At 49.8% G+C, this 24,255-nt stretch overlaps 1 protein-coding gene across 10 annotated transcripts in view; it reads right to left on the bottom strand.

Moving 5' to 3' along the window:
* Window positions 1-24,255, bottom strand: part of ADGRL2 (adhesion G protein-coupled receptor L2) — a 158,039-nt gene that overhangs the window by 128,314 nt on the left and 5,470 nt on the right. For 8 of the 10 annotated variants that reach the window (XM_061564889.1, XM_061564897.1, XM_061564906.1 and 5 more), the window contains exons 2-3: window positions 16,380-16,489; window positions 14,565-14,579 (exon numbers count right to left, since the gene is read on the bottom strand). In XM_061564889.1, coding sequence (XP_061420873.1) covers window positions 14,565-14,579; window positions 16,380-16,489 — 125 coding nt within the window. The remainder of the gene's footprint in view (window positions 1-14,564; window positions 14,580-16,379; window positions 16,490-24,255) is intronic. The other 2 variants (XM_061564977.1, XM_061564967.1) reach the window with 1 other exon arrangement.

Below are 24,255 nucleotides of genomic sequence, written 5' to 3'. Positions count from 1 at the left end.
GTGCTCCCGGAAGGCTCTTGCAGATTTACGAATGAAAAACTCTCCAGCCAATCAGCACGAGCGAACCCGGCCACGTGATCACCCCATGTGACCACCCCACGTGATCAGCTGAGCATGCACGCACCCTCAGCCTTGTAGGGGCGCATTTCAAAATGTTCAGCGGTGAACGCACTGTACTGTGAATCCGGTAACAATGGACTCAATTCCTGGCCACAGCTAACATCGGTGGCGAGTTAAATCTGAAATGATGCCAAGTAGCCATCAACAAAAATATGGCATAATGAAGAAGGGCCATTGCTTGAAACGTCGGCTATTTTTTCTTTTTAAACCAATGCGTTCTTGATAATTGTGTCGAGTTTTTATTTATTTAAATAATGACAAAAAGCCCTTGTTATTGACACGGCATGGTGAAGGACTTCATCCAGCAGTGGATTTACAAAGGGATATACATTTTTGTTTGTTAACAGTGTACTGTGCATGCTGTAATAGTTGTGGTTTCCTCTCATTGCAATGAAGGCTTTGATTTAGGTTGGTAGCCCACTAGCCATTAACATCTACTTATCCGGTGATCCAAGCCAAGTGAGAAAAGGGGGTTGTGGTCATTTCCATTGAAACACACGGGATAGCCATTCCATATTCCCTTGACAGGAGCCGGTCTCTCCCCATCTGATGACATCTTTTGACTTCGCTCTCGCGGGAAAATGGCAACGTTAAACACTGCCCCATGCATTGTCACGATTGTTCCGCTGTGGTTCAGTTTTTTCCCCCAATTTTATTTAGGTGAGCCCCGTCTGTGGGGCTTCGGTGCCCCTCGCACAGCTGTCCCCTGGCTACGAGGCCTGCACGTTGCCTCACGAGTGGCATCGCAAAACCCTGGAAGTCGCGCACAAGAAGACGATTAGTAACTCGGGAAGTGCACTCTTAAAGTCATTCGTCATGCTGTTCATTTATCATGCAGCGCATTTGAGTTCTAGATTTCCCCGCTAATAAATAATTAAAATGCAGCGCACACTACAACGCGACTGTAATGATAAATTAGAGCAATTTTGCATTTGGACTTATTTTAATTTAATGTTTGTAATATTTTCAAACCCGCCCGCGCTATCTATGATTGTTGCAGAGGATGGGACAGTGACAAGGTAATTGTAACTGATAATTGGTTAATATAATTGTCATAGCTATTAGGATATTAGGATTACATTATTTTTCAAACCCCATCATTATGTATTAATCATGGAACTGAATAATTGCATCCATGTCAGGGGTTAATGTATTGAAAAATATTTTATTAGGCATGCATTTAAATCTACCATTACCACTGCTTTGTAGAAACATTTTTGCAACCCTTATAATGTATTAGTTGGTGATGGGCAGAGGGGGGGAGAGAGGCTGGGGGGGACCGGGCCAGTTCAGACGTCACTCACCAATGCTGTCAACCATGGGCAGGAATCGAACTCAGGTTGCCTGCTTCACAATGCATTGCACTCGGAATCAAGGCAATCCCCACAATGACCAGCGTGGTGAAGTATGGTTAAACAACCCCCACGACTGACATGATGATATGGGTAGGGAAGCCAGTGGATTAGCTAAAGGGCTGAAAAGCGTTGTTAATTATGATTGGTAATGTGATGTATACATGCCGACATGTGTTTTGCGACTGCAAAGGTATCCTTTAGCATCATGGATTATAACGGGTCTCTCACAGCACACCGCTATGCAGTGGAATTCACTTTTCTAAAAGCAGCAGGACCCTTGCCGAAAACATCATCCAATTATATACTTTGTGTCATGAGGCAGCGTTGATGATGAATGCTATCCTTTTTTTTATTGTACACATCCTGTAAATGGAAACTGTTCGCAAAACCACTCTTGATAAATTGGGTAAAAAACCCCTAAGTGCTGCTCAAGCATTTAATATGCTTAATTTTCTGCACCAAAGACGATGAATATGCAACATCGACGTGGAAAACCACTCCGCGGTGTATTTTTAGTTTTCTGACGGGAACAAAAATACCTCGCAATTATGAACGCCAAATATACACCCCAAGTATTCTGAGTATGCGTGTAATCGCTTGCTCTGCATCTCAACCTCCAACGCCACGCAGGGCGGTTTGTTTTTGTACATTAGCTCTGTCCATCTGTCCGTCTGTTCATTCCTCTCTCTGTCACATGGCGTCATGATAACGCTCGGAGCAACGATCCAATTTAAACTACAATGCTAGTACAGTATTGTGTTGCTGCTACTGGAGTGTTTTACCCTACAGAAAGCCGGGCGAATTAATTAAAGCATTGCCCAAAACCTGCAAACAGAATGCATATTTAAATATATATTTGCAAATATCCAAAAGTGTTTTACCCTGGCAGATACGTCGGTAGCTTCCACACTCTTAATTAAAATTCTTCCGAAGACAAACGCATCTTGGAGGGCTTGACGTAATGCCATGCGTATGCATGATGTTTCGAACGTGTTCTCGAATGGAAGCACATGACAGGTTGCACGTTACCATTCAACAGCTACCGGCAGCATTTGGCAAGGCCAAAAGCGCACTTTAACTTTTTCTAAACATAATGTGTACACTAATAGCGATTATAATTTATGCCTGAAATGTAGTGCTCTATTTACGAGTCGCTGTTATAATTTTAGATACCCCACCAGCAGAAGTGATTCTATTGTGGAGATAACCAGCAAAACTATCTGATCAGATATGAAATTTTATTATAAGCATGTCACCAAAAGTATTCCAATCTCATTAACAATTTACCAATTACAGATAAGACTCTAAAAATACAATTTTTAACAAATTCGCACAACCATTACTTTTAATATCACAAGTCGAAAAATCGAGAATGTCATTATAAGTGATAGAATAACTCGCGATTGTCAAGTGGAGCCTCGGTGAAGCGAAGCAATCGAAGGGCCCTATTCAGCAGAGAGCCAAGACATTTAAGAAAGGAGACGTGATGACGACGCTTGCGTTTCTAATACGAGCCCACAAGGCCACGAACTGAAATCGGGCAGAGAATTTCCGTGCACACACAAAAATAAAGTCGACATGGTTATGCTCAAGATTGACATCAGTAATTTACGTAACAATTTACGGCCCTCTGTCAATCCACTATAGGGCCTCGCCGCGCCATATCAGCCGTTGGCGTTGTTTGACCATATTTCACCATGTTGGTCAGTGAGAATTGGTGCAGGTGAGGGTGGGGGGTGGGGGGTAATGTGGGGTTGGGGGGGTGTCCCTGACCCACCGACACTGGCTGTGATCGGGAATTAAGTGCAGGTCAATAGCTTCAGGGCCAATTGTGCCAACTGCTGTGCCACTAATCCTCAGAGTAAAACTATTATTTTCGTAAATTGTATTCTTAATTGTTGTAAATAACGACGGTTGTCTTGCGAACAATGGTCGTCCAAACCCTTGCCAGGAGCATGTGGAATTTATTCCACCGGCTTAGAGCCAGTCATTTTAGATGACACTGACATAACTTTCGAATAAAAGTTTACAATCTCATAAATTACGATGTAAGCTGTGTGCACCCTTGAGGCTTCACAGTTATCCTTCATCAATGTCTACGAACCTTCCTGGCACTCAAAACACAAGGGAGGGGAATCTAGATATTACTTTTTCCATCTGAATACAGTATTGCATTCTCTGAATTAGATTACACTACTCCATTTAAATTGCATGAGACTAAATTTGAACAAAAGCATTCTCGAAATGACACATTTTACAGTGTGTAGCCCTTTTTTCGGGTTTGCACCGTGTGTTGTTCGGCACGATGTCCGACGTTTTGCTCCGCGAGCTGGGGGCTTCAGGAAGAAGCCGCTGTGCTACGAACCTGGTAACTAGAGTTCGAATCCTGGCTGCGAGTGACAGCAGTGCTGTCATCCGTGGCCAGAAATCAGCATCTTCGTAGCCCAGGGCACTGATGACTGCACTGACACTTTCATACGCACAAATACTATTCACGGTAATATTGTGTTTGCTAACTCAGGAAAGCCCCACCGAGTCTCGTGACTCTTTTCTGGGGAAGATCCTTGTCAAGCTTTTGCAGTTGGCGGCGATGATGGCTACGTGCAATCCCAAATCGAGTCATTTCCAGGGAAATTTTTTTACATTCAGAAAATTTGCACCGTGACGCCGGCAGACAGACGGCACCCAGCATCATCACGTTTGATGCCCCACCGCGGTATTAACCAGGGCGGCCGCCGGATTCGAACCATGAACCGCTGCGACAAGCGACGAAAACGCACTGCCGCTTGGCCATCTCAATGCCCAACACAGTCCATCGCACGAAATACCGCTCCCCACCCCTCTCCCCTGTATTGGTGTGCACAAGCACACGCGCTTCCATTGTGTGCATTCACTATGCCCGCACACATCACGCATGTCTGCGAAACGCGCAGAAATCATGCGAGTCCTGCATGTGAAAATATCGTTAATTTACATCCCCGCTGATATGCACATCACTCACACGCTCACACCTCTACATTTACCCACAAGACAAAGATCCCCCGTGTAGCCTGTAACAGACTGCTGGGGTAAGTGCTGTTAGCGAGCGACACCTATGAAGGCCGGCACAGCACACGGAGGGGATGGGTAGCCAACACCACGCCTGGCCGCCTTTGTCTCCCTAGTCGCGATGTTTACACACCGCACCAGGTACATATTTGAGGCTCAATCGACCTAGGGCAGACCCAGGACCGGTTCAGATAATCGCCACTGGTGTTGGCCATGAGCGGGAATCGAACCCGGGTCACCAGGTTCATAGCGCAGCGTAGCGCTGACCGCGATGCTACCGCTCCCACACACACTCACACACACAGACTCCCACCTCGACATGCACCCACCTTACACACACTGCTGCTGATGTAGTAATGTTAAACAAGGCAATGCATTAATGGCTCTTTTGTGAAGCTCCATTACATTGAGCTAGTAACCTTCTCCAGTAGCAATTGTCTCTTGTAATTCCACAAGAAGACACCAACAAAACAGAGATGGCTGATCGCCTGTGCATAATGCAAGAAAGATTAGGGCAATTATGCTTTTATGATTGTGATGTAGCGAACGGCTAGAACAGTGACGAAGTAGTGGTTAGCACACTGCATTATGAGCAGAGTTCAATTGATGAATCACAGCTAACATCAGTTACGAGAGATACCTGAACCGGTCATGACCTTTCCCTCCGACCCCCAACCCCCCTCCGTTTAACAAATTCATATGTACGTTGAACTTCTTTCACACCATACGCAGCCAACCGCGCTAATCGTAGGTGCCTGACGTCTCGTCACAGAAGCTCGCCCTGCAAGAGCAGATCTCCCCCGATCTGGGACGGTCCACGGAGGTGCCGGAGGACCGTTGCCATCTGGCCCAACGAGGGGCTATGACCAGCAAGGATGGCCCTGTCCGCCTCCTTGTCTTGACCACGATCCCAGCAATGAGGGACCACGGAGGAAAGGAAAGGCGCAGAGACGTCCGCCCGTCCAGCGTATCGCGAACGCGCCAGTCGCAACCGCCGCAGGGAACCGAAATCTGGTGCAGAAGTGGAGCAGCTGACGTTTGGTCTCCTGCGCAGAGAGGGCCTATGACTAATTGTTAAGATCCACGAAGTGACCAGTGGGCACGGAGAAGCTAATCCACGTAGACCGGCGTGGTGAAGTATTACGGTCAAACAACCGCTGTGACCTCGCTATGCAGGGAAGCCCATATCCAGTGGCGCGTTGACAAAGGGCTGCGAATGTAATTTTAATGATCATGTACCGGCTCATTTTAACAACAGCGGAGAAACACAATGCACAGAAGAGTAGTTTGAGTTTGACAAATCCCCATAAAATGGTTTATTGTACGAACGCAATTAGAGGCCAAGCCCTTCGTCACACCGTGACAGTTTAAGGTTTCAATTGTTGCTTTTTGTCCTCATTTTCAAGAATGTTTGGCCTGGATTAGCTCAACAGTTTAGGGAGTGGTGTCTGGCCGACTGCGTCTCGATCCGTGTGTTTATTATTGGAAGGCTGCACTGAGGTAAATAATGAAGGGGGCATCTCCCCCTTCAAGCTCTGGCCACATCTGTGCTGATGTAAATAATGAAGGGGGAGATGCCCCCTTCAAGCTCTGGCCACATCTGTGCTGATGTAAATAGTGAAGGGGCATCTCCCCCTCGAGCTCTGGCCACATCTGTGCAGGCCAGCAGGGAAGGGAAGAGAGCCGCACCGCCGCTACCACCCGAAGTCATCTGGTAACAATTTGAAGTTTAAAAAATAATAATATCCACTCTGGGCCACCGCAGCATTTAAACAGAAGGCTTTATCCAGTTCAGTGAGCATACAGTTAACTTCTCGACGTAAGATATTAATCAGGCGATAGAGTCCCACAAGCGGGGGAGTGTTCCGAGGCAAACGACACGGCAGTGACATCACCCGCACTCTGAGACGCGGGAGATACGGTCGCACGCGGGCTAACGGGGCATTCTGATACTCGACAAGCGGCACGGCGCAGCCATTCATTGGCGAATCTTCGAGTTGTAGGGGATGTCACGGGGCTTTAGATAGATAGTGCAAATGCGTTCAAGGTGAACATAAAAAAATTCCCGAACGATGTAATAGAAGTTTTATACGTTAGAATCACATCTGCACCTGCCATGTTGTGTTGTCTCTGTACATTTAAAACGGGGTGATAATGTCAGACGAGACAAGCAGAATTTAAAAAGTGACAGCTAATCTCAACCGCTTGATAGCGGCGTTTTGCACGGATTTGATAAATGCATTTCGTGATGCAAATGACAAAAAAGATGTATTAGCTCGGCTGTTGATTTTTGGGCAATTCCGCTCGCGATATTGAACGGCGTAAGTTCTGATATGAATTTTTTTTTTACAAATCGTTGCTATTAGAAATTGATTTCTCAGATAACAGATTCCATGTAAAATGTTAACTGCGTTCGTCACTTGAACATATTTTCGTGCAGCCAGCCCCGTCATCAGCGACCCTCCCTCCCTCCCTGCGGCTGCACACTCTCGCTCCTTTGTTGCCAGATTTGCACGTTTTGTTTAAGCATTCGCCCCGAGGAAAAGAATAACTGAGAGGCGCACGCTTCGGAGATTGACAGCCCTTCATGCGGCCGATCAACATCAACACACCGTCACGATGTGTCGGAGAGGAGGCCTCTGAAGCCAGGTTCACATTCTGTATCACGGTGGGTTTTCCGCACAGGGCATACGACTACTAATCACTACTGGTTTGTTTACGTACCTCGTGGCAAGGGGACTCGAATCCCATTAAGGGTCAACTCAGCCCATCATCACCATCATCATCATCCTCCCCTGGGTTGATAAAGTGAGTAGCCACTTTGTACAAAGCCAGGAGTAGTTGCTATTGGGAAAGAAACTGGGCCCTGCCATCGAAATGTGTAACTTTCACAACTATCTCAGGGCTGCCTATGCAGATGGGCAAGTAGACACTTTAATTATATTTTTTATAATAATAACAATATTCTTACGAATTACGTCAGGGGAACTTTAAGGACCGCTTGCAAAACAGACGGTGCGCAGTATTATTATTATTATTCTGGCGGTGCGTGCACATCGCAGTGTGCATCGCGGTGGCGGCCTTCTGGTGGGACTGTGAACCTGCTCCTCCTGCTGGGCCGCATCACCACCACCCACCACCACCCACCACCACCGCCGCCACGCAGTGCGGGCACCGCGGATTTGAAGTGAAGCCGTAGGGTCCAGATAACGGCGGCGTGGGGGGGGGGGGGGGCAGCTCTGCGAGAGTGAAGAGATGAGTTGTAGTAGCCCAATGGGGTTTTTTTTTGTATGGCCACATAGAACATTTTAGACGAGTAGAGAGGCCAGCTTGAGTTTTTTTAAAAACATGGGTGTTTGAGACGTGAGTAAGATGTGTGTCGCTGTACCTGTCAGAGAGATAAACTAATAAAAAAACGTCTGGCTTTTGAATACTGCTGTATGTACAGAATGCTAGGAATTGTATGGAAAGACACGATAAGCAACCTGGAAGTTTGGAACATAACGAGGCAGGAACGTGTCGTAAATATATGCAGGAGGAAGGTGATGGTCACTAGTGCGTTATGCAGAATATAATTTTGCACCGAATGTGAACCGATATTTTATATAGAGGATCCTTGCCTATGACACCTGGCAGTTGACCCAGCATTGATTCAAGGAAGCCTGACACTGCTCATGAGAACACTGAATGTTGAAACCAGGCTCAGAATCTGCTTGTGCTGAATCAATGCTGCTGAAATTGTGCACTTCCAGAAAGGTGGATTGGTTGTGTGAGAAATATTTTTTTTTTACGTACAAAAAAAGAGACGTTGTACATGAAGCAGACGTTTTGTCTGTTCATCTCCGCTGTTCGGTTCGGTAGTAAAAAAAATGAACCCGTAAAAACAAAGTTTTTCACTATAAATCCTTTATATGCGTGTTCAATGGGCCACAACCCAGCCCACATTGGTCTTTGAAACGGGCGGCTAGAGTCCTCTCGTCCTCTGGCTTGAGATGGCTGCCACCTATGGGTCAGATGATTGCCTGCCACCATTAAGCAATTGGTAATTAAATATAATTGTTTTTTTTCCTAAAAAGTGTAAAAATTTGGAAAAAAAATTTCACGAAAATAAATTGTCACGCACAACGAGTCTGTGTGCAAAATGTCAGCTCGATTGGATCACGGGAAGTGGGTTAAAAAACGACCGAAAGATTTGCACGGTCGTAAGCACGCAAGCAAGCAAGCAAGTGAACTTAATATAAAGGCTTTAAGAAGGCTAGGATGGGCAGGGCCACGTGTGCGGTGCACGGGAGGGCGGCTTGTTGACGCAGCCATCGGAGTGACACCCACCCAGATGGTTGCAACCACGGGGAAGAGGAGACCTAAGGCCAGAGATGGTGCCAGTAATACGACTGTAAAAGAGCAATCCCTGGGAAGTTTGGTGTTGATTTTGCAAAAGCTTCAGGATTTTTATTTGTTGGACAAAAGCGATTGCAGGTTGTGGTAACACCACCAACGATGCCATTGGCCATGATTCTGGTCTCTCGTGATGTAATCTTGGCATTACCGCGGACGCTTCACATAGCAGGCCTTGATATTGTACTCGGTAAATTACATGTGAAAAGTGAACTTTACAGAACCTTAGAGAAGACAATGAAACAAGTTAGTTTTGGAATTGGAATTATTTAAAAATGTACGGGTTTTTAACGTACATCCTGTAACATTCTCAGTTATTTTTAGCATCAGTTATTTACCCATACTCTCACTTTCATGCGAGGGATTTAATGTTATACTTCATGTACAAATCTGCAGGAGTAATGTAATTCAAATTAAAATCTAAATTTTATTACGGTGAGACTAAAGATCTCAAAATCCATTATTAAATCTTGTAATATGAAACATTTGTAATCTTCATAAATCCTTCAAACATTGTATTTATTTCCACATTAAGTCATAATTATGGCTCTCTTAGTGGCTGCTAACTCTATCCAGATAGCATGTCATTTAATGATACTCACAATTGAGGTTTACACCAATGTACACTTACATGAAGTTCAAACAGCTGAAGCGTCCACTAACTTTACCTCGCAAATACAAACGTCTCTCTAATAGCAGACCAACGTCTCCTCGTTTCCTTCTGTCGTCACTCTTCTTGACAGAGATTCATTGTCGCGTTCACCCATCCACATTCGACTCTTCGTGTGGCTCAAGATTAAATTCAGATACCAGTTTTAGATTTTAGACCTGTACGTACATTGAACTTTTTTCGCACCGTACGTAGCCAACCGTGCGAATCGGAGGTGCGGGGGAGGGACAACAGCCGAAGGAATGAGTTTTCAATGTACAGCCCCAGTGGCTTCCTACTATCAGAAGGAAGGGCGCTCCAGACATTATTCACTCTACAATCTCAAACCCTCGCCGCTAAACTTTACAAAGATTGCCGCTCGGCACGTTAATCCCCTGCAAGCGGAGCTGTGAGTCGCAACTTTATCCAATTCTTCCCCGTTCAGAATTATTTTCAGGATCTAATGGGACGAAAGCGATGACAGCTTGTGGTAACACCGGTGATAGCATTGTTCGTCATTTGAGCTCTCGAATGTAATTCTTGGCTTTACCAAGATGCTCCACGGAGCTGTGAACCACGAATCTTCTTTGTCTTCTCTGAGGCCGTCTGTAATTTGACCTTCGTGCAGTTAAGCGATGACGTACAATATCAAGCCCTACAGGGTTTAAGCATCCTGGTAATGGCAATATTATATTATAAGAACTCAAATCATGGCCAATGCCATCACCGGTGTTACCACAACTTGGCATCACTTTCATCTGATTAGAGCCGTTGCTTTGTACGTACGTTGAACTTCTTTCGCACCATACGTAACCGACCGTGCTCCCACACTGCCCCCCACTGCGCTAAAGTCACACAGTGGGCGATCTACACGCGCCGTGCACGCTACAGGTGCCTGGCACGCGCCGTGCACGCCCCGGCAATTACTGTGAACGGCGCGGTGCTCGCCGCACCTTCAGCACGAGGGGGTGGGGGCATCATCGCGCATTCAAGGCAACAATTCTGCAAAGTGTCGCATTTTCACTAAATCACTACGAGCGTGCACCACCGCCACCCTCCCCCCCCCCCCCGCTCTCTGCACCCTGATTGCTGCACTTACGAGCAATTTTGCCTCGTTGTACGAGCGTCTGATCGGGAGCGCGGGTGACGGCGGCGCTGATTTGCCGCTATAGCCTTGCTCGTGCGAGAGACTGATTTTGCCGGTATTGTCTACAGGACCTGGCCCTCCCGTCACGTCCTCTGGTATCACGCACCGTGCGGGGGCCGACGCCTTCGAGGGAAGTTGCACGAGATGGGATCGGTGAGCGTAACGAGTCGAGCGAGTGGCGGCAGTGCCGTCAAGTTGCTCCTGGACAAAATGAAAAATACCCGATTTTTTCCACCGCTTATTCAAAGCGACGTTTGTCAGCTTCCCGAGGGAGGATTGATGAGAAATTCGGTACCGCTGCTGAAAGTTTGCAAGCTATTGGTTTGTCGGGAACGAGTTGAATGTGATTGAAAACAGAATCGAGCTGCCGAGGCTTGCGTTGCCACCTAAACAGCAATTGTAACATTTTGCTGTTTGCAGTAAATCATTCGTAAACAGAAGGAATTCTGAGGGAGTAAAACCTGATCCCGCAGGGGCCAGTAGCTGATAGCCATGTGGTCAGAAGTGACCCCATCGACATGAGCTATTGAATGTCCTCAAAGGGAGCTTCCAACTCAAGCCCGAAGAGACGAATTGAGGCCACAGTGGGGAGGTTTGAGAAGATGGATGACGCAGCGCGGTGTTAAGTCACGGGGCCCTAGAATGACACAAAAAGATTTGTCGGTTAGATGTGTGGATGTCACACGGGGGGTATGTAAGCCACCTGTACCGGGTGTGGCCTTCGCCAAGGAGGATATCGCTCGAGAGGAAAGGCTTCTCAAGGTGAGACTGCAGATTCAGTCACGCTGAACATGAGGCATGCATGTGTTTGTACTGTGCGGGTCTGTCCTGTATGCGTTTTGCACGGAGTGTCCGTGCGTGTGTGAGGAACGGTAGTGGTGAGCGCGCTGCGCTACGAACCTGACGATCCGGGTTCAGTTCCCGCTCACGGCCAATACCAATGACGATCACTTGAAACGGTTCTGGGCCTCCCCTGGGTCGATTCGGCCTAAAATGTTTACCTCGTGCAGTGTGTACACATCGCCACGCGGGAGATGAAGGCAGCCGGACGTGGTGCTGGCCACCCATCCCCTTGTAGGTCGTGCCAGACTTCATAGGTGGTACTCACTGACAGCACTTGCCCCAACAGTCTGTTCAGGCTATACGGGGGATCTTTGTCTTTGTACCATACTGTCACGATTCGGGGCTCACAGAGTCAAATCGGGAATTGATTCCTGTTCGTCTTGTGCACCGTACTGTTTGTATTGTATCTACATATAAACAAAATACATTCCCACATGAAACGTTATGATTGTTCCATGAACCTCAATGCAACGTTAGAATGCCATCCATGTGCCGCCTAAGGCGGTCACCCATAATCTATGCACAAATGGCTAGGATTGACTTTAATCCATTAATCGATGCATCATCGTTACATTTCTACCGGACATATTGGGGTGGTGATGGTGCAGAGGCGTTTGGCAGTCCGCAGGGTTGGACTTGCCGTTCTCAAAACAGCACTCCTTTGCGAGCGATACATTGTGAATTTGACGCAGCAGAAACAGATTTCAGGCAGGAATTCCCGTTATCACTTATTTCAACGCGGCGGCGCAGGAGGAGGAGCCGCCTCTGGCGGTTGATTTGCCTCTTCTGAAGCTTGGAATGGGTTTAAGCTCAATATCAAATTATTAAAATGGGAATGTGTGAACCACAGTAGCTGTTGGATCTTGCATATCGTAGAAATATTCTGTGTGATATTACCAACAACCATAACCCTCATCTTGAAAATAATGTACTCATTAACATGTTATTCATGACAAGTAGAAGCCATATGGTGGAGTTGTGGTGCAATAGTTAGCGCACTGTGTGCGGTGAAGCCGGTGACCCGAGTTGTAACCCCTGCCACGGCTAACATCAGTGGCGAGTGGTATCTGCATTGATCTTGCACCCCCACCCATCCCCCAATGGCTCTCCTTACCCTTCACAAGCCCCCAATGACCAGCATGGTGAAGTTTGGTAGAAGCAAGCCTCCATTGCTGCACAGAGCAAGGAGGCTTTCACCAGGCAGTGAACTAACCAAGGTCTGCAAATTATTCAACATTATTATTGTACAACAATTACGTGAGATGAATGATAACCCTAACCTTTATCTAAAAGTGCATTTATTCAACATTAACAAGAATATGTTTAACAAATATCTCGAAGAAATACAACTTTTTTATTATCGATAAATTACTTTTCATTAACATTAATAAGGCTGTTTTAATACATTTGAAAATGTTTTTAATCTTGTATATATATTAAAGAAGATGCAGAACCCAATGCACCAATACTCTACAGCGGTGGTTGTGTGCATGGTTTCAAAGCCGCAGACGTTTCACTCGTCGGAGAGTGCAGGGGGGTGAGCCCTCTAAATGTCCCGTGTCCCACCCAACAATCCTACACGTGTCATCGCAGCACAAGCCCCAGTATATCCCGTGGCATCGTGCCCGTCCACGTGCCTCCGTCATTCTTAGTTCCGCTGCCTCTGATTGGCTCCTTCACGATGGGTTCCTTTTTTTACTCTTTAGAGGAGCACATCCGCTGATTTTAATATTTGACGACGTTTCCCTTTGCGGCATTGTTGACATACTTGTACTTTGAAACCAAAGTACAAGTATGGTTTCATGTTGTTATTATTTCATTGGAGGCACTTTTACAGACATGTTATCAGACAAACAACATTTCACATTCAAAAAAGAAACCATTCGCCATCTTTATAACAAGAATGCACGGAGCAAAGTGTGGTATGAGTGCTTCCGATACAAATTCAAGGTTGAGGAGCACTGAACAGGACCACAAAGACATTACCAGCACATGACAGAGGCCAGCAGAAACCGCTGCAGACACCGACTAAAAAGCCACGTTTATTTCCTTTTGTATCCTATCAATCTCTGCATCAACACTCCTCAAGTGATCTTGGATTATTTGGACCCGTTATATAAGCACGAGGGGAGAGCTGTTGGTGCAGCGGTTAGCAGCGCACCGCATGATGCACATCGTGACCCGAGTTTAATTCCCTGCCACGACTAATACGGGCGGTGAGCAATGCTTGATCCGGTCCTTGGACCCCCCTCCTCCCCGCACTCTCATCCCCTTCACCGATCCACACAGACCAGCGTGCGTGAATTACGGTCAAACACAACCCGTACGGGCCACATGTGGGGCAGACCTCCACCCAACAGCGGATTGACAAAATGTCCGGATTGCATTTTTAAGAACACGCGCTGTGCCATCGTTGTGTCGGGCACAGCGCGATGCGGCTTTCGCCCGGCGGCGTTGTCCCCGGCTGCGGTTCCTCCTGGCCCCCGCGCACAACAACGCTACCCCCCCCCCACCCCCCATCAACTGCATGGAGAGCGGCATGTCTGTTGCGCTTACACTGACGGCGAGCGAATCGCAGGGGAGGCACCCGTGCTCGTACGGGCAAGCTCATGCAGGGATCAAAGACGACATCTGGGGTGGGGTTCGTGGCACGAGCGCATGCACAGGGACAGACGCACCGAAGCAGGCACGCGCACAGGCACAGGCGGGCGGGCGAGCGCTACGACCATGCAATGGCGCTGTCAAAGTACGGCACGGTGTACCAGGACGGAGCCCACAAAATGAGTTGCGACTGCACTACGCACATCGGGCCTGTCTGCATGGCGCACGGGGGGGCGGTGGGGCACACCATCATCGACCCACAGAAGGGAAATGGGATTGTGGAGTGGGGTGTGGGGGATGAGAATGGGACAGGTATAGGGATGGGTATGGGACAGGTATGGGATGGGTATGGGACGGGGAGGATGCTTTGTTTTTATTTATATGGCATTTTGTAAACGTCCTTTACCTTTCTGTTCCAGCCCTACATTTTAGCGGCAGGTTTCAGGGGGAGAAGATGTTAAGGAAGAAGGAGAAAAGAGGAGAGATTAGCCGTGCGAATCACAGGAGCGAATTGGGTAATTGCTGGACACATTGATGGTGATGACACATCACGGCATCTTACCATTCTCTTTGCGCTACACACGTGGACACAAACTGATATCTCCGTAGCACCGAGAGAGAGAGAGACAGAGCCAGCACCTGGATTGTCCAAGGCGTTTGTGTCATGAAAGGAATATATCGTGAAGTTAATCCTGTGTGATCTAGAATATTTGTTTTACTATTAACAAACATATTACCATTTAATATTATCCACCATTCATAATTTCCCTATCTATAAATTTGAGAAATCAAGCGACCCAAACATTGTAATTGCAATCACCGGCATTCTATGCATGAAATTCGCTAATTGTTTTCTCTCCCGTTTAATTGCACACAATCACGCCTCCAAGCAAGTTTCATTGCCGTCCTAACCAACTGTTGACTCTCCGAATTATCTCTCCCGCCCCGTCGCAAAAGCAGCTGGGGCAACGCGCTGCCGCAGCGCGCGCAGAGCGCTAACGATGGCAGCGGCGCCCGGCGCGGGGGAGATCACCTGCGGTGGAGTCGAATCGCTCCTGCGAGAGAGCGGGCCACACGGCTCACGCGAGAGGCCACAAATCACGAGGCATTCCTAGCGGCCTGGGGCCTCACAGACCCCTTGTGGGGCGTAACTGTCGAGCGTTGCGGAACTAACGGTGAACCCCACCGGCAGCCCCATCCAGCCCAGCCCGGCGGCGCGGGAGCCATAACTTTTGATAGTGTGACAAAATGCGGACGTTTAAATAGAAATGCAGCCAGCAGCACCGCCACTCAGATAATGCAGCTCTCGAGGCATGACGCGTGCACACATGCGCGCGAACACACGCACGCACACGTGCGCGAACACACACACGCGCGCACACACGCACACACACACGCGCGAACACACGCACACGCACGCGCACGCACACACACACGCGCGAACACACGCACACACACGCACGCGCACACACACACGCGCGCACACACACACACGCGCACACACGCACGCGCACACACACACAAGCTCACACACGCACACGAGCGTACACACATACGCGTGCACACATGCGCGCGAACACACGCACGCACACGCGCGCGAACACACACACGCGCGCACACACGCACACACACACGCGCGAACACACGCACGCACACGCACGCGCACGCACACGCACGCGCACGCACACACACGCGCGAACACACGCACACATGCACACACACACACGCGTGCACACACGCACGCGCACACACACACACGCGCACACACGCTCACACATGCACACGCGCGTACACACATACGCGCGCACACACGCACGCGTGCGCACACACATACTCGCACACACGCGCACACACACATGCGCGCGTGCACACACACACGCTCACACACACGCGTACGCGCGCGCACACACGCGCACACACACACACACATACACACACAGACGGGCACACACACACGCGTACACACGCACGAGCCCGTGCACACGCTGGCTTGCCTGCTCGTACGTGCGCGCGTGCGCACACACACGGGAGGCAGTCACATGCTAAACTCTCCATGCTAGGTAAGATATACCGCTAATAAATAAAAAATCATCACACGTGGCATTCTCGTTGTAACAACAATAGAACCGCATAGGTGGTTGGTGCAGAGTTTCATTTCCATGGGAGCTGCCTGTAGTGGATTATGAACGAAGGGAGCGGGAGTGGACGTGGCGACACTTACTGTAGGGGACGCATTCGTAATGAACTTCGAGGAACTTGTAGATGCCAGGGCAGGGGTCCTGGAACACGTCGCTGCCCGCCACCACGATGCACTGCGTCCGATTGTTGCATCTGCACGCGTACACACACACAAGACAAAGATCCCCCTTGTAGCCTTTACAAACGGTTGGAGGCATGCGTTGTTGGCGAGTACCTATGAAGGCCGGCACGGCACACGAGGGGGTGGGTGGCCAGCACCACGCCCAGACGCCTTTGTCTCCCCCAGTGGCGATGTTTTTACGCACCGCACCAGGTACTCATTTGAGACTGAGTCGACCTAGGGGAGGCCCAGGACCGGTTCAGATAATGATCACCGGTGTTGGCCGTGAGCGGGAATCGAACTCGGGTCGCCGGGTTCACAGCGCGGCGCGCTAACCGCTACACTACCGCTCCCCACACGCACACACGCACGCACGCACGAACGCCCAGACAGACAAACACCCCATTTCACATCGCCTGGTGTGCACAATGGCCTCACAATTGTCTACCTGACTGTCGGAGACAATCGGGTAAATAGATGCAGCAACTCGGCAGGTGCATGTCACTGTGTAACACCTGCTGGGGAAATGAGGCAGAGAGAATCGTGCGGTTGCGATGTCTATATATATTGAGCCTTATTGAATTTCCCTCTCTTTTTTGACTAAAAGCACAAAATAAATAAATAAGAATATAAAATTGTAGGTTCAACAACTCAAAGCTGTTTCTTGCTCGTACAAGCAAGCAATGAAGCACGTGTGTCCGACTGTAGCTCTCAGTCAATGGTGGAAATTCCACATTCCTTTGGCAAGGGTGAGATAGTGCTCAGGACGAACACTGCTGACTGCCCACACCATAAGGAACATTTTGTTTGTTTGGGAGCCACGGCAGGAGATGGCGACTTCGCCGCTCGTTGAGAGGTTCGCAGTTCGCGAGCAGCTGCCGCCCTGCCCTACACCGCGGGCGTCTTCACCGAGCCATCGCACACCGCCCCCACTAAAGAGGGCATCGCAATACCTTACACCGCAGACATGACATATCCCGTGACGTCTTTACAACAAACAGGCCACGTGTGCCGGCGTCACGTCCAGATTAGTCCAATTTTAAAAGTATCGTACTAATTTGGTAAAACCACATTTCAACATCGACCCCTACCGGCAGACTACACCTACCCGTGAAGCACGACACCTTCGGTATCACTTAGCGTTAGGAGAATGCCGCAAATGTGAAATGTACGAATTGTTATGAAGGAAGGAGGGAAGGCCCAACCAGGATGTGAACTCCCAACTTAATAATCACGATCATGCACACTAAGCACTGCATCCACACGGCCGGTTGTCGTTAAGCTACTTCCTGCCGATTCATTTTGCTGCCACCTTTCGTCAAACGGCCTAAGTGAACGGTAATATTGACAACATACGGCAGCAGCATAATAATAATAACGATTTCTTTTTGATACGGTGCCCTTTTACACCGGGGTGTCCCGGAGCGCTGCGAGGCACGGGCGCGTGGAGGAACGATCCTGCAGCGAGGAGGGAAAACTATCCGTGTGGGGGGGGGGGGGGGGCATGCGTCGGCATGCTTCGACTAGCCAAGGGGGCCCAAGGGGGCTCACAGCATTAGGCTGCCCTCCCCCCCCCCCCGTTACTACCAAATATTACGGTGACAACCGCCTTCTTTTGCCACGACTGCGCTCCCTGTTGTTTCCACACTCGATGGCGCACGACACTCATCGAAACATCCACGGAAGGGTCATCTGGCGTACACGCTTAAAGGAAAGGAGGCAGATTTTCAAAGAACACGGGAATCCATTCTTTAGACAACGATTTTAAACAGCACCCCAGCCCCCACTAACGTCCACGACTTCCAGGCCCTGCGCCCCCCTGGGACCCCCCCCCCCTGTCCGAGCGTGAGGTCGCCCCCGACCAAAGACGCACCCGCAGCTCTTCACGTGCCCACCTTCCCCTCCGCTGCAGTGGATTGACAAAAATGGCTGCGACGCCTAAAGCCCCCTTTGCCCTCTTAAACATCGCAAGCCACGCGCCGGAAGCCTTTACAAAATAGATTTATAAACACGAGCGCAAAAAACGAGGGGGCCGTTCCCCTCGTTGCTCCGGGTGAAATATCCGAGCAGCAGACGAATGTGAAGGGAGAGCTCCCCGCAAGCTCCAGGAGCACGGAAGGCAGCGACGCGCGCCACGACCACAACCAAGATCAGAACCTGTATTTATACTGCAGGAGGAATCAGATGAGCTTCAAAGCTCTTTTTCACAGATGTCCAGTAGGGGCACAGGGTCACAACGTTACACAGAACAAGCAGTACAAAAACACGTCAAGCGTGCAAAGTATAGGAAAGGTAAGCAAAGAGCTTTTTAAAAATATAAAAAAATGTGTCTTACCAGGTAAAGCCCACTGATGTTAGCAGTGCTAATGAAATCCGACTAGATATCTGTGAAAAAAAGCTTCATATCCCATCGGATTCCTCCAGTCTCAATGAAAATTCTGATTCTGATAAAGAATTCGGGTCACCTGGCTCATAGCACGGCGCAAATAGACACGCACACGTACAAATACGAGAATACCGGCAACGATACAGAAACACAACGCAGGAGCGCAAGGTGGTGAAGCGCGACTTGGCGACTCGCGCAGCGCCGCTCAGCGCCCCCACATCGATCATGCTCGTGCGGCAATGCAGCACGACGCCACACCACGCCGCAGGGCAGAAAGTGTTGTGACGGTGTGAACACGCTCGTGCGTGCATTGTAATTGCAAGCCACGTAATTCGGCATTCTTAGAAGCGTGCGTGCGTTGAGCACGCCTTTGTATTTTTTTCCTTACAGCTTTGCAATTAAACGCATGCCTCATGTAAAGCCGCTGCAATTATTAGGCGCGCCGTCCGCAGACCAAGTAATGAAATGGCCGTGCACGGCTATTCGCAGGACGTAAGCCGGGCAGAGCACGCCGCCAGCGCGTCACGTGACGTCACGCGCGAGGTGGCGTTGCTCTCCGCTGGGTGTTCGGGTCGTCCCACGTGACGTTCGGCACGCCGTCCGACGTTTCGCTGCACGTTCTGAGAGGTTTTTCAGGAAACTGAACCGCCATGTTCGGCACGATGTCCGACGTTTCTCTGCACGCGCCGGGAGCTTCCTCCATTCAGTTCCTGAGGTTAAGTTCCCAGCAGAAAGCTCTCAGCAACAGGCGGAGAGAAACGTCCGGACATCACGATGGGCGACAGATGCGGAAAAAACCCAGAAAACACATCGGGGGGGGGGGGGGGGGGGCCGGTACAGCACAACCGCGGAAAGCGACGCGGTTGCATAACCGTGCCGTGACGCGCGTGGCAATGACGACAAGCGTCACGGGATTCCTCGCGGTGTGCCGAGGAAGACCGCCAGAGCGAGCCGCTGGAGTCATTAGAGTTCGTCTCGTTTCTTCGGTGAAGATGCACTGGAGGAGAGACGAGGCAAACGAGCCTCAGGGCTCGGATCACTTCGCCCAGCCGTGGGTGAGAATGCCACGTGCTATATTTGCGGCAGAGAATGATGCAAATTAACCGCTGCCCTCATACGATCCGAATGTTTGACAATCCCCTCTGGGATGATGCTTTGGGTCACAAAATATGGACCATGTTTCGCCCTTGGTCAATCAACTATTAGATAACGACCTCTCTCTCTGTGTCGTGTCGGTTATGGGAGTTGTGTGACAATACTTTGCCATGCTGGTCAGTGCAAGTTGGTGGAGGCGGGGACCGGGGTGGTTTGGGAGGAGAATAAAAAGTCCAGATGTCACGAACCACTGATCAATGATAGCTGTGGCCAGGAATTGAACTCAGGTCACCGGGTTCATTGCATTAACAACTGCACGTATAAAATAGAGACACCTGGTCCACCAATATTCTAAAGGGCAGAACTTTTTCATTTGCCTTTTGCCCAATTGTATTATATCTGTATTACTTCTGTCATGTCATGAGACAAAGTGGCCATTTCCTGACACACGGGGTGATGCGCTGCTTTCTGCACATCACCCCGTGGGTCGAGGAATGACCACGGTGGAAGCAGATATCACGGAACTATTTCTCAAATCCATTGCAGGTGGCCTCGTTTATCTACAGAAGAGGGAACCATCTTTCCCATGTGCCCCGTTTACAGAGGAATGTTCGTCATGATCCAATAAGTTATCCTTCCCCCTGTACCTCCGATTAGCACGGTTGGCTATGGAAGGCGTGACATAAGTTCAACGTACAGCCATATATAACAATAAGTATCTCGCCATATTCAGTGAATGCGAGTGTTCTTTTGTGCAGTCGTTGGTCACCGCGCTGAGACCATAACTTCGCTTCACTTGAAAGCTCGCGTTAAATCGCAGGTGGCTAAAACTCCAATTTAAATCCAGGATCTCAGTGATGGCAGGCTCAGATGTCTAACCCCTGAGCCATCGGACCAATGTTAGGCCTTAGGGATACATTCTTGGCAAGGGAAAAGTTGAAAAGTGTATGTATGCTACACGTAATTTGTGAACTATCATTATCAGCATCATCATCATCATCGTGGTGTATACTTTACATCGTGCCTCCCATGTGGTATGCTTTGAGTCACCAGAACAAAGAGACATTTGAGATCATTACTCAGCAGGGAAGTCGTTGCACGCGGAATACGACGTTCGCTCGGGAACGAGGCAGTGTGTAAGTACTGTGCACAAACAAATAAACCAAAATGAAAGGCTAAACTCTGTGCTTCTACTTTTCGTTCACTTCACTGGAGCTATTTGTACTCTGTCTAAAAATAATGTTTTTCATTTACGTCGTTAAAAAGGAGGAGTTGTGGCCACATTAATCCTACGTCCTGGGAAGCTGTTCCGCACAACTTTGGTGACAAAGTGAAGGAACTTGTGACCATCACGGCCCTGCCTGGGTGGCCGCACTGTTGCTGATTATTCACGCCGGCAACATTGCGGCCCCTTCAACGATTAAATCAACGAGTACATTGGCAAGTCAGCTGATTGATTTGCTGGTCAAATCATTAGTCAGTTCGACTTGGTAAGTAGTTGGATTCATTGCCCATTACTAGCGGGGAGCATTTTAAGTGTGCAGAATCACGGAAGCCAGCGCAGCAGCAAAACACTCGAGGGGCATTACAGAGATGTGTGTGGGCTGCAGTGTGGATTTTTGCACGGTGGCTTGGCCGCTGTTTGCGTGTTGTATGATCTTGCACGCGTATATCACCGCAAGAACACTCCTCAGCCTTTAGTGTGAAGTCAGGGATTTGTATTTAATGGCGTGCTCGGCACGTGATTATTTCCGCCATAAACAAACAACCACCCTGCCACTCCAACCCCCCCCCCCCCCCCCGAGTCTTTGAACGTGAATTGAAAAACATTTATAGGTTGTAAATGTAAAGGTGCAGCCCTGCAATGCTTTGCTCATGGAAAGGCTTCGCCTAGAGGGTGCCACGGCAGCGAGATGTTAACTCCCTCGCCTGGTATACAGGAGGTGGTGGGTTTGATCATTCTGACCCTGACGCCTGCTGTGTATTTGGAGTTTGCGGTGTCTCTCTCCCCATCGTCGGATGGATTTTATTTTCTCTGGCTTCTCCGGTTTCTCCCTCCACATTTAGAAGAATCGACGTCACGCGTTTTAGAGTATTTGGCTGCTGTAAATTTCCACGTGATAAGCCGCTTCTTTGAGCGATCATTTGTGGCGAGGCCGTTTCTGGAAGAAAAAAAAACAGCTGTGTAGCTCAGTGTGCCTTACCTGGCAAAACAAAAGAAATAGTTTCGAGATGGGAGTACTCACACGTGGCAACCTGCCGGTGGACCAACCGTGGTGAAGACGTCATAGCGCTGCTCGGTTGCTAGGTGCACAGTGCGTGCGGAGCCAGCGGCGAGGGAGGGGGGTGGGGGAATGTCAGAAACTTGCGCCGCCGTTCCCTCCACCGCTGCAGCGGAGTTCAAATCGATGGGGCGACCTCCGCATGGCGAGTCCCGCGAGCTGACCCCACGGCACCCCCCCCCCCCACTCGAGCAATTTCTCACTCACGTGGTCGAGGCAATTAGTTGCCTTGGCGACGGGTTCAGCCAACGTAGCCGACCGTTTAAGCGTATCGATCTGTTCCCTCTCAATCGCCGTGGCCAGCTGCGTTGCTCGAGTCAGATAGCAGAGGCGCATTTGCCGCAACAAACACAGAGGAGCGCGCTTTGCGTGGCCGTCCCGAGACAACGCGGCCGTGCCATGGCTCCATCATTCTCGGCATTGTGCGCCTGCCACGGGAGCGTATCGTTCATCGCCAGCATCATCAACATCATCGGTCATGTTCTACCCACTGCTGGATAAAGACCCTCGGGCTGTCGCCGTCCGCCAATGCCGCGAGCCCATCTCTCGTTCCCGCACGCGAGAGACGGATCTCGTCACTCCGTCTCCGTGGTGGTCGCCCTCTCGGGCCCGCGGTCTCCATTCGCCTGTTAGTCCGTCAGTGGTGTTACCCAGGGGCCCTCAATCCCTTCTGAGGATGCGTCCTGCCCACGGCTCACCTACCGAGTCCACCTGACGCGTCTCATTGCGCGTCTGCTCTCCGCTCCCCGCGTTCCTCTCTCCGTCTCTCGGTGTCACTCCGAGCGTGCCCCCTCTCGACGCTTCTTTGCGCACTTCCCAGCGTTCATTCCCCATCTTAGTTGTCAGTGACCGTGTTTCTGAGCCGCACGCATTTCGACGGGAAATATGCACCGATGGAGAATGCTTTTCTTCAAGAACATCGGTGCGTCGCTTTGCTTTTTACGATAAAATTCAGTTTGCTTTCTAAAAGTACTTGAGTTCACGTCTTTTTTTGTGGCTCCCGGCGTACATACTCTGCAGTGTCTTCTCCGGCGAAAGGCAACACGAGGGGCCCTCTGCTCATCTGCCTCCTCACATACATCCCGCTCTTCAACACGGCGGTGTTTAGATTCTGTCATTTGGTCAGCCCACTGGACTTGCAATCCAGAGGTCGCCGGTTCCGCTTCTCAAACACCCGCCCCACCAACGCCTCTGTCCATCCAGCAGTGTGAACGCGTGAACCACGGTTGACCTCCGGGTCGCGTGTGTGGTGGAACAGAGTGTGGGTACTCCCGCCTATTCCGAGACGTCTGACCAGCGTGGAAGAGTAGGCCAAAAGTAGCCTGCAGCGGGGGGCTCTCTTGAGCTCCGTCTAGTGTTGGTCCTCGAAGTTGCGCGAGCGAGCAATTGCAGGGGCCGCACCTTTACCCGCTGATACGGCGTCGATTTACTCCCAAAGCGAGAGCCTGCGCTCTCGACAGCCCGCGGCTCGATGTGCATCGTGCACCCTGGCCTAAGCGGGGCCAGGGTTCAGTGGAACGTGGGAGTGGCGACGATGCCGACAAGAACCTGAAGCGCAGCTCCACAGCGGCGCCGTGTCCCCGCCGCGGCGGGCGCATTGACGTCGCGCCGCTCGAACCGCGGACGCCTCGTGTCATAAAGTACGCCGAGATGTGAGGCACCCCGGATCATTATATCGGTTTCGCATACAACTTCTTAGGCACGGCGACTGTCCGCCGCTTGTTTATCGTTCTTATTTGCTTACGTAAAGGATTACTTTTCACAAAGGGCCTAATTAGGGTTTTCCTGGAAAAGAGGTCCGTTCAGCTGGCCGGCAAAAAAAAATACGCCGCTGCCTGCAAAACTGCAAAAATCAGCACGCATTATGGGATAAAATCCAGTTGGGGTTGACTGCGTAATGTCATATTACGTCTACAGTTACATCGCCAAAGCACTTTGTCCATAGGAATAATATGAATGGGAGAAGTTATTTTTGTTGGTGGTGCAGTGGATAGAACACGTGACTCGTAATCAGAAGGATTCAGAGCTTTATCCT

Source organism: Lethenteron reissneri, chromosome 4 (assembly GCF_015708825.2).
Source record: "Lethenteron reissneri isolate LAM-NWPU_2019-01 chromosome 4, ASM1570882v1, whole genome shotgun sequence".
NCBI classification, from domain to species: domain Eukaryota; kingdom Metazoa; phylum Chordata; class Hyperoartia; order Petromyzontiformes; family Petromyzontidae; genus Lethenteron; species Lethenteron reissneri.
This window is presented reverse-complemented; position numbering and strand designations above follow the sequence as displayed.